The 11,372-nt window shown below is 41.0% G+C and overlaps 1 protein-coding gene across 1 annotated transcript in view; it reads right to left on the bottom strand.

The window, feature by feature from the left end:
• Positions 1-1,590: 1,590 nt before the first annotated feature.
• Positions 1,591-11,372, bottom strand: part of LOC115291469 (putative protein ZNF720) — a 107,422-nt gene continuing 97,640 nt past the window's right edge. The window contains exons 2-4 of the mRNA XM_029938941.1: positions 5,780-5,875; positions 3,501-3,587; positions 1,591-2,258 (exon numbers count right to left, since the gene is read on the bottom strand). Coding sequence (XP_029794801.1) covers positions 2,149-2,258; positions 3,501-3,587; positions 5,780-5,875 — 293 coding nt within the window. The 3' untranslated portion in view covers positions 1,591-2,148. The remainder of the gene's footprint in view (positions 2,259-3,500; positions 3,588-5,779; positions 5,876-11,372) is intronic.

Below are 11,372 nucleotides of genomic sequence, written 5' to 3'. Positions count from 1 at the left end.
GAAAAGACATTAATTATTGCCATGAATTATTACCTAGAAGTTTAATGTTGATACAAGTAAATGAATACTCAAAACATAACTTCACCATGTCCAATGATAGATAGGACTCAACATTTTTGAGAGATGGAATTTTGTGATTTATATATAACAGGAACAACACTTAAAATTATTCCTTAAATGATTAAGAATAATAATTTCATATACTATAAGTAACATGCATGTATCCATGTGAATATATATACTATACATACAAGTTTAGACTGGAAGCCGCCATTTACTATTGACATTTTGAGGATTTTATTCACATCAATTTATTGGGAAGTTTAGATAGTGTCATGGTTAATTTTATGTGTCAATTCAACAGGGCCCGAGGGTGCTAAGATATTTGGTCAAACATTATTGTGGGTGTTATGTGAGGGTGATTTTGAATAAGGTTAACAGACTGACTAAAGACTGGTAGACTAAAGCAGCTTGCCCTCCTCAGTGAGAGTGGGCCTCATCCAATCAGTTGATGGCCAAGTCCTCCCTTAGGTAAGAGGGAATTCTTCCTGATGATCTTCAGACAGGGACATTGACTTCTTTCCTCCCTTCAGATTCAAACTGAAATGCTGACTCTTCCTGGGTCTCGAAGCTGCCACCTTCATACCAGAACTATGGCATTTAGCTCATGCCTCCCAGACTAGAGTGGACCCATCAGTTCTCTGGGCTCTCTAGCTGGCTATGAAACCTACTGGCTCTGTGATTATGTGAGCTTATTCCTTATAATTAACGGTGCTGGAGTTCAGCTCCAGCAGGTCCAGGGTTCCCTGAAGGATGGATGATGTTGGTGAAAAGGACGGATGAGAGAAACACAAGATTCTTTCTGATCAACAGGCAGGCTTCTCTGCACTGACTGAGACTCAGCTTTATTGATGGTCAAATGTATGGGGAATAGCACAGACGTGGCGTTTGCCTTAGACAATGATTTCTGATGATAAAATTCTTTGATAGGTAACAATTTACCAGAACCTAGATTTGTAGAAGATTCATGCATAATCTTTATCAATAGTGATAGATGTAAGGGATTGAATGCTAATCATATGGGCAGGAAGGTATCCTTAGCATTCAAATAGAAGACAATGTTCCTAGCATAGCAAAGACAAAAGTTATTTCTTTGTGAGCAGGGGTCAATAGCCTGTTTACTTGAGAAGCATAAGAAAAACAGGATTCTCAGGAAATGCAATGGTTGCTTCCATAATCACAAAAGAAGAAGTTCCTATAATAAGTTCCTCCACAAGGTGCAATCAGCATGTATTAGGGCCAGAATAAGGGGACACATCACTCCATATGCCAATCAACAAAGGGACTTTGTGGGGGGGGTTGGTGCTCAGGTAAAAACAACTGAGTGGGTTATCATCTGATGGAAGGAGACCTTGCAAACCTGCCTTAAGCTCACAAAAAGTATTTTCAACTTTGTTGTCAGAATGGCTCCGACAACAAATCCATTTAATCTTTTGAGGCATAAGAGCATGTACATTGAGTTAACTTTGTATTATTCATTATCATCAGTATTTTGATATATTTCTCAATAGAGACTGATGTACTACTTCCCAATGTGAATTCGGTGATATTTATTGACATTTGATGTGCAATTATATTTTTCTAACTATGTCTTCAAAGTTACCTTCTTTCATGCACTGTCGGGTGTACATTGGATATGAAAGCCATGCGTCATTCATGATGTCATGATGTAGGATATAAATCTCATGTGTTTTTTCAAGTATTGATGAAGGATCAAACACCACTTGTAAGCGCTGCAATTCTCTCTTCTCTTTCTCTCTCTCTATGCTCTAAGATAGCTGTGGAATTGAGCAAGTTGTGAGTTCCAGCTATAGGTGGGACACATTCTTTACTTTGTAATGTTTCTCCTCAGGATAACGTCTGCGATCCTGCTATGGTTGAGCAGTCATACAGATTTAACTACATTCTTTATATTTTCCGTTTTTACTCCAGGATGAATTCTGTGATGTAGAATGAAGCTTCGGCTCTAATTAACATGCTCTCCAAATTCTGTATATTTGCAACGTCTCCCCTAATATTCCTTCTCTGATCAGGAGTCAGAGTGTAGCAGTTCTTAGAAGTCTTGCCACATGCTGTCATATTCAGTGGTTATTCTCCAGTATCAAGTTTCCAATGTGAAGCAAGGGGTGAACAGTCCACAAAACTTTTCTCATATTCTTCAAATTTGGAAGAGTTGCTCCAGGATGAATTCTGTGATGCTGAGTGAAGATTGAAAAGTGATTAAAGACCTTACTGCATTTTTTACATTGGGAAGGTTTTCATCTAGTATGAACTGTGATGTCAAGTAAAGTGTAAAGGTCACATAAAGATCTAGCCATATTCTAACATTTGTAGAGTTTTAATGTATATGAATTCTGTGATGTTGAATAAGGTGAGTGTTGGATAAATGCCTTGGCACGTTACTCGCATTGCTAATGTTTCTCTCCAGAATGGATTCTTTTATGTCCAATAAAGTGTGTCTGCTTGGTAAAGGTCTTTCCACATTCATTACATTGGTAGGGTTTCTCTCTAGTATGGATTTGGTGATGTTTGGTAAGGCTGGAGTGGTGAGTAAAAGACTTGCCGCATTCCTTACATTTGTAAGGCTTCTCTCCAGTATGGATTCTGTGATGTGTGGTAAGGTTTGAGTGGTGAGTAAAGAACTAGCCACATTCCTTACATTGGTAAGGCTTCTCTCCAGTTATGGATTCTTTGATGTTTGGTAAGGTCTGACTGGTGAGTAAAGGTCTTGCCATATTTGATACATTGGTAAGGCTTCTCTCCAGTATGAATTTTGTGGTGATTGTTAAGGCCTGACTGGTGAGTAAAGTCCGTGCCACATTCTTCGCTTTGTTAAGGTTTCTCTCCAGTATGGATTCGGAGATGTTTGGTAAGAGGTGAGTGTTGGGGAAAGGCCATCCCACATTTTTTATGTGTGTAAGGTTTCTCTCCTGTATGGGTTAATCTATGTACATTTACTGATGAGGCATCATTAAAGGTTTTACCACCTTCTTCATATTTGTAAGGTTTTTCTCCAGTGTGCACTCGCTGATGCTGAATTAGTGCTGAGTGCCTGTTGAATGCTTTGCCACATTCCTTACAAATGTAACCTTTCTGTCTGGCATGGATTGTCTTATTGATATGTGGTCTTGATGACTGACTAAGTATGTTCCCAGGTTCATTGTGTGTGTATTGGCTTTTTCTCACATGAAACTTCTTCTGATCACCAGCACTGGAGGACTGGTTAAGTATTTCCCCACATGCGTCATATTTAGTGTGATTCTCTCCTAAATGTATACTCTTACGTGTAATGAGGTTGGCGCTTTGATCAGAGACCTCCCCACATGGATGCCATTCACCATCCTAGTCTGGAATAGGAGTCCCCAGGTGTGCTTGAGGCCCCTCACTGTCCCCATCCTTTTTCCGGTCCCTCATTAAGTGTCCATCCTCAAGGACACTACCTTTATATCCATCCACTGACACTCTTTGGATAGAAGTTCCTATAAACGTCTCTGAAAGGAGGCTGTCAGTTTCATTTGGAAATACAGCTGAAAAGTAAAAATGAAAGTAAAGGCATTCCACTTGCTACTGTCTGATGCTGAGAGTTAGAATTTGTCAAACACAAAACTGAAATCAGAAAAAGTCATCTTCAGGAAAAAGGAATCACTACTTTTTTTTTTCCTTAAAATACTGATCTTTTGTAATGTTTATTTATTTTTTTGAGACATGGAGAGAGAGTGTGAGAGAGGAAGGGGCAGAAAGAGAGAGAAACACAGAATCTGAGGCAGGCTCCACTCTCTCTACTGTCTTCACAGAACCTGATGGGGGGACTGAACCCACAAACGTTGAGATCATGACCTAAGGTAAAGTCTGACTTTTGAGTGACTGAGCCTCCCAGAAGCCCCAAATCATGAGTTTGTCTACATCACTCAGATTGTATGTTAAAATATTTCCCATATTTTTTAATAATGTTATTGTTGGCATATTTCACAACATTGATGTTGTTTGTATGATTAGAAATGAAAGGCTTTGGGGAGCGTGGGTGGCTCAGCGAGGGTTGCGCGTCTGACTCTCGGATTCAGCTCAGGTCGTCATCTCATCATTTGTGAGTTCCAGCCCACATCCCCGTCTGCACTGACAGTGTGAAGCCTACTTGGAATTGTCTCATGTCTCTCTGCCCCTATTCCAGTCTCTCCATCTCTCAAAGTAAATGAGAAAAAGCAAACCTTAAAAAAATGATCGTTTTTGCTTGCTTGATTCTGAAAATTGAGTTATACCCTGAAATTCTGTGTAATAATGTCTTTTAAGTGCTAAATACATAGGGGCTTTCATTAGAGATTTCTGGGGTTGATATTAATAAATATACGTTGGAATTTTCCTCTGCATGAAAACCAGCTAATAAATCAAAATAGGCCCTCTTTCATGGTTACACGCTGAGATTTTAGTCTTAGAGCTAGAGAGGTGGGTAGGTGGCTCAGTAGGTGAAGCGTCAGCCTTGGGCTCAGGCCGCAATCTCAGAGTCTAGGAGTTGGAGCCTTGGGGGGAGGACTGTGTGCTGACAGCTCAGAGCCAGGAGCCTGCTTCAAATTTGGTGTGTCCCTCATTTCAGCCCTCAATGCCTGCTCTATCTTTCAAAAATAAACATTACGAATGATATTTAAAAGTTTTTGATACAATGAATCGTATGTAATCTCATATACAGCTACTCAGAATGTGAAAACATATATGACAAAGTCACAGGAACTTCCTATTACACATGACAAAATTATAAAATGATTCAATGATTAAGAAAAAATGAATAGAGATTTTATTATAGGCTGCAAGTTTTGAATTCTAAATGTTCTATCTTCTTTGTGACATTAATTTGGTAGAAATTCTAAGAAAATAAGAAGAGATTTAAGTTATCTCACGATTGAGGAATGGAACATTTAGAGTGGAAATTTTGTATTTTAGTTAATACCATCAAAAGTGATCTTTCTTACTTTTTGTAAGTTTACTTTAATTAATTTTGAGAGAGAGAGACCAAGTAGGGGAGGAACAGAGAGAGAGGGAGACAGGATTCCAAGGTTGCTGTGTGCTCATCACTGAGGCCTGTGTGGGACTCAGACTCACTGACTGTGAGATCATGACTTCAGCTGAAGTCAGATCCTTCAGCAACTGATCCACACATGCGCCCCAAAAATGGAACTTTTGAAGTGAAAGAAAGGGTTAGATTTTCTCATTCTAGGGAAGTGCTTGATCAACTGACGAAACTGGTGGGTCTTAATTTTGTATGATTAGGATTAAAGCCTCCATATATTGGAAAGCATTAAGCAGAAATTAGATGGTCTCTGATCCCAGTGTTCCTGGGATTTCTGCACCAAATCCCACTATGCCTACTGCTACCCTGACGCACTTCTCACTCAAGGCAAACACTCAGAAATGAATGAATATAGACTTCCTCAGAAACACAGAGAAAACCCCAAGCTCTCAAAGCAATGGAGAGCCAAGGAGATTATGGAGGCCATCACTGCAGATGTGAAGGACCTTTAAGTGGAACTGAAGGAGAATCCTTAGAGATTTGTGAGGGTGTGATGTATTGGAAAGCAGATGTGCCTCTGTGAAACGAATTGACATAAAACTAGGTTTTACAAACTGATTTCCATTCCAGAATGGCTGCTCAAATCACATTGTATGGTCTTTATTCACCCTTCACATTTGGACCTCAGCTCTGTCATCTGCCTCATTCATTCCCTCTTACCTGGGTATGAGGCTACTGTCTCCTTTCTCTTCACATCCCACAGCACCCTCTTTTGTTCCAAGAAGATGACGAGGTCTGGCTTTGACACAACAAGACTTGTTTGTTAGAACAAAAGATAGCGTAATGGTGGAGATTCTACCTTTCAACCCAGTATTGGACTCAGTAGAGAAAAGAGGACATTCTAGAATTCTGGAAAATGATGTCCAAATGCTGTTGCCCAACAGCCCCTTTGGAACACACAGGATAGATTTCCAAGTCTCACATCCTGATCTCCACTTCTGAGTCTTTCCACTCCCATCATGAGTAGAAATTCATACTGAAGACAGAAATATCATTTTATGCCACTCACTACTTAGAAATGCCATCCATCTATGAAATGATGATGTGACTCTATGGAAGGGAAATCTCACCTGAAAGGAAATATCATGAAGACTTTTCTGTACATCTGCCAACCCCTCCTTCTTTCTTTACGGTAGGGATTTGAATCCCAGGCATGCAAGAGAAAGCTTCTAAGAGACAGTCTCCACAGGAAGGAACAACATCCTTGAGTGGGGCTTCTGAAATCTAGAGGGAGTTAGCCTCACCCAAGAAGACGTGGTGTCCATAGGTCTCTAACATTACATGTCTGTACAGTTCCCACTGACTGTGGTTTAGGCATCCCCACTCCTCCTGAGAGAATTCGACAGCCACATCCCTGAAGGTCAGCAGCCCCTGCAACAAACACCCCAGTTACCAAGTGGACACAGCAGGAGGTCATAATGGTACCTAAGATGCAGGAGGGAGATCATGTCACCAACTGGACCCCGTGACCCAATCCGCACTGCTTACCTGCATGTGCTCACAGGCCTTAGTCCCTCATTTTACTTAGCCTCTTATTTACACCTCCCTTTTACTGCAGGAAACACACCCATGAGCTCAGTGTGCTGTGGGGGAAATACATAAGGTAATGACTGCCTTGGGGAAGAGCTGAAGTGGCTCAATTTGGGCTTAGCCCCTGAGTCACATCTATGCAGATGAACATCAGAGTAAAGCATGGAGTGAACACAGTTATTTTTCAAAAATATTTATTTCCTGAAAGAGAGACACTAGTATGGGTGGTGCAGAGAGAAGAATTCCAACCGAGCTCCACGCTCAGGCTCCATGCTCAGGAAGGAGCTTGACTTGTGGCTTGATCTCAAGACTGTGAGGTCCTCACTTGAGCCTAAATCAAGAGATGGAAGCTTCAGGGACTGAGTCACCCAGGATCGCCCCTCGACCTCATTTTAAGTTTAGATCACGCCCCAAGGAGGAGCACAACTGCCATTTACTATGTAACAGACAGAAAATGTATACAACTGTGTTCTTAAGGTTCAAGTGCAATTGTATCCCCAGCTTCCTCTTTGTAAATATCCACCCTAACTGTAAATACATGGAAACCATTCTGGGGCGCCTCAGTGGCTCAGTCTTCTGCCTCTTGGTTTCAGCTCAGGTCATGATCTCACAGTTTCTGAGTTTGAACCTTCATTGGTGTTGATAGTGCAGGGACCTCCTGAGATTCTCTCTGTGCCTCTCTCTCTGCCCCTCCTCCGCCCTTTCTGTCTCTCAAATAAAGGTAATAAATAAAAAATAAGGAAACCATTCCCCTCCCTTCCTCTGTGAGCCTCTAGTTTTGAAGTTTTACCGTGTGATCTCCTTATTTCTTGCAAATAAATTTTCCTTTGTCTGACATCCCTGCCTGCTAGAATTTTTAATATTCATCAAGGACTAATCTCCTGTTCGTTCAGTTATATTAGGAGTACTGGGTTTGGCTTAGATGAATTTCTTACTTTCTGTAGTAAGACAATTGGGGACACAGTATTATGATCTAATATGTTCTTTAACTTTGAGGTATAAACTAATATAAATATTGGTTTATTCAAGAGAATTTGTAAAATAAAGGCATCAACATAGGCATACAGACTTTATTTTTTTTTATAGGAAGAGAGCGAAAGCACAAGCAGGGGAGGGTCAGAGAGAGAGGAAGAGAAAGACTCTGAAGCAGGCTCCAGGCTCTGAGCTGTCAGCACAGAGCCCGACACGGGCCTTGAACCCACATAACATGAGATCATGACCTGAGCCAAAGGCAGAACCTTAACTGACTGAGCCAGCCAGGCACCCCCTAGGCATACACACTCCTGCATTCTTCCTTTACATCAATGGCACCAGTGATGTCTCTTTGTAAAAAAATTTGTGACTGTTTAGTTTTGAAAACAGTACATGTGTCTATTGTATTAAACTATTTTTGCGATTGTCTATTCACTTTTGAAGGAGAGAGAGAGAGAGACAGACTATGAGCAGGGAAGGAGCAGAGAGAAAGAAAGACACAGAATCCAAAGCGGGCTGGAGGCTCTGAGCTGTCACACAGAGCCCAACATAGGGCTCAAACTCATAAACTGAGAGATTATGTCCTGAGTTGAACTTGGAAGCTCAACTGAGTGGGTCATGTGGTGTCTCTTTCTTAATGGAAAGTTTTGATGAGTTACTAATATACTTAATATTCTAACATGAATCAGAATTTACAGCAGTGCAATGGAGATCTTATTAAATGCAGATTCTGTTCAGGAGTTCTGGGAAAGTTCGATGACCACATTTCTAACAAGGCAAGAGTCTTTGAGTGAAGGGATACATATTTCAATAACAAAGAGGAAGAATTCAATGACAAGAACTCTTGGAGGACTTGAAACTGAATGGGATCATAACAATTACAAGTTCTACTAGACTAGCAAGAAAGGCAACAAGGTTTAAAAGCATTTCCTGGTTAGTAGAGAGCATCTCATAAATTCATGGAAAACAAATTATAATAATCTAAGAGAACACATGATTCTTCTATTTTTCATGAATCTTTTGTCAAGCTTCTGGTACACGGTACAGATCAGATTTTAACTCAGGTAAAATGACTTACAGTCAGTTCCTCTAAAAGGACACACAGGTTAATACACCCAACGGACCCAAAACCAATGTTCATACCGGCGTCAAACCTGAGAATGATGGTCAGAAGGTGTGCACACAAAACCGACCTATCTTTATACTTTCCATGCACATATCCATACCGTTTGCAAGTAGTTATATAAGACTAGAAGTGATAGAATAGAAAATAATCAGGGTGACTAAAAACATTTTTTTTTGTTTTTTTTTTAATGTTTTATTTATTTTTGATTCAGAGAGAGACAGAGCATGAGAGGGGGAGGGGAAGAGAGAGAAGGAGACACAGAACCAAAAGCAGGCTCCAGGCTCCAAGCTACTGTCAGCACAGAGCCTAACGTGCGGATTGAACCCACAAACTTGAGATCTGACCTGAGCTGAAGCCAGAGCCTTAACCGACTGAGTCACCCACGTGCCCCTAAAAACCAGTTTTAATGAGCGCGGTGCTTGGGTCAGATACTTAACCATCTTAACCAACTAAGTCACCTGGCACCTTGAAAGCCTTTTAAAAACTGTTTATTTATTTTGAGAAAGAAAGATTGCTCACGCAGGAAAGGGAAAAAAGAGAGAGAGAGAAAATCCCAAGAGTCCTCCCAAGGTTACCATGAAGCCTGACATTGGGCTCTCTCTTATGAGCCTTGAGATCATGTTCTGCACTGAAATTGAGTGAAGACACAAGTAACGGAGCCACTCAGGGGCCCCTCATTGAAACAGGTGCCTTGTTTCAATCATCATTTGTGCTCTCTGGTACGTTAGGATTTAAGGTGCTCAAACTTGGTAATTAAGTGAATCATCACTTTCTAAAAACACAAATAGGTACAAACAAGAGTATGTCTGTGTCATAACTGCAAAGAAAATAAAAACCTATGGGATGCAGGTCTGACTGACTCAGAACCTCTACTCCCGGAGGTCATTACAACTACTACACGGAAGTGAGAACCTTCATTGCCCCACAAATAGTGACCTCAGATGGGCCAGGAATAAATATATGCTCAAGAAAGTATTCGGAGGCCTTTTGGGTGAGCGAGGCTGACCCTATTAAAGCACAGGGACAGGATCTGTGGAGAGAATGAGCGATAGTGTGATTGTGAGGAGCCATTGATCATGTACTTTAAGCTGTGGGGTGGACATAAAAGTTTCCCAAGGGATTTTCATAGGAAAAGAAAACTCAGTGGATCCTGAGAGTCTGGCTACGGCCAAGTGAAGCTAGCTTTTTGTCTCTAGAAAAGCATTAACCTTAAAGCACCTGTACATTCCTTGAGCCATATCCTCCTCTGCCAGTCTCCAGTATTTCCCAGTGGGTTGCAAGTTGTAAGAAAATTGAATTTTATCTACATTTCTTGTGCCTTTGTTCTCCTCACCAGAAATGGCCACACCAGGGTGCCTGGGTGCTCAGTCAGTTAACCATCTGACTCTTGATTTCAGCTCAAGTCAAGGTCTCATGGTTTTGTGAGTTTAGCCTGGAATTCAGGTTCTGCACTGATCCCGTGGAACCTGCTTGGAATTCATGCACTCTGTCTGCAACTCCACTGCTCCTAGTCTGTCTCTCTCAAAAGAAATAAACTTTAAAAAAAAAACTAGAGGGAAAGAAATGGGGAGAAAGAAGATTCCAGATTAAATATGATGGTGTTTGGAAATCACTCAGGGAATCTTCGTAAAATCATTTCACCTGATTAGAAGGAAATTTGAACATTACAGGGGAGAAATATGGCAGAGAGCATAAAGCCCGGTAACATAAGATAACAACAGATAACAAGAAACAAATTGATCGCAGTGCCTCAGGCACACCTCCGGACACAGAATCACCCGTTCATTCTTGGGACCCCCAAGCAGTAAATCAGAATATAAACAACTTTAAGGATGCAGTGGATTTATACACCCTTCAATCACATAGAGTTTCCATGTCTTGTAGTATCTAGAATATTTTCAAGTATCGTTTCCACATTCTAATAAGCAGGAACATTCTAGGGTATTCTGTGCCTCATAGCCATCGTATGTATTTGTGCATTTTTGTAATCCTATTCTCCCAGAGCAGGGAAAGCGTTGATTTCAGACCCAAAGGGGAAAGGTTCTGCTTGAGTGCAACCCCAGGACCAGATTCCATCAGCAACAGGAAACTGGGATGCAACATCTTCCTGTCTGAACCTGTCAAGAAGGGACTATTTTCAATACGGGCAGGAATTTAATTCAAAGTGACAAGTGTTGTTGGCCAATGGAAGCCAGGATGGAGAGAAGGGAGAGAAGTCTCTGGGGTACAGAGGAGGAGTGTTCTAAACACCTAACCTTGAGTATCATTTCTGAGAAGGGTAAAAATTAGGTGAAAATATAAAGGAGAACCATCAGAGCAAAAAAAAAAAAAATCTTTTTTTTTTTTGTTTAAATTTCTTTTGTAGCAGGATTCTCACACTGAGGCTTTTCTTCCCAGGAAACAACTTTATTCCTCCTGGCACCTCTCAGCTGGGTTCGTACCCAAGAACTGAGCCCTGAACACCACTTGGCATAGTTTTTTATATATGTTGTGCCCCCAGATACGGTCACACACAAACATGCAGTGCAGCCACGTGGTCTCTTATTACAAGGTCAAGATGGAGGTTGTCAGGTACTCATGGAGCCAGGTTGTCTGGAACGTTTTTATTGTTTCATTCTTTAGGGA

This window comes from Suricata suricatta, chromosome 5, assembly GCF_006229205.1.
Source record: "Suricata suricatta isolate VVHF042 chromosome 5, meerkat_22Aug2017_6uvM2_HiC, whole genome shotgun sequence".
Taxonomy (NCBI): Eukaryota; Metazoa; Chordata; class Mammalia; order Carnivora; family Herpestidae; genus Suricata; species Suricata suricatta.
The sequence above is the reverse complement of the archived record's forward strand: the minus strand, read 5'-3'. Positions and strand labels throughout refer to the sequence as shown.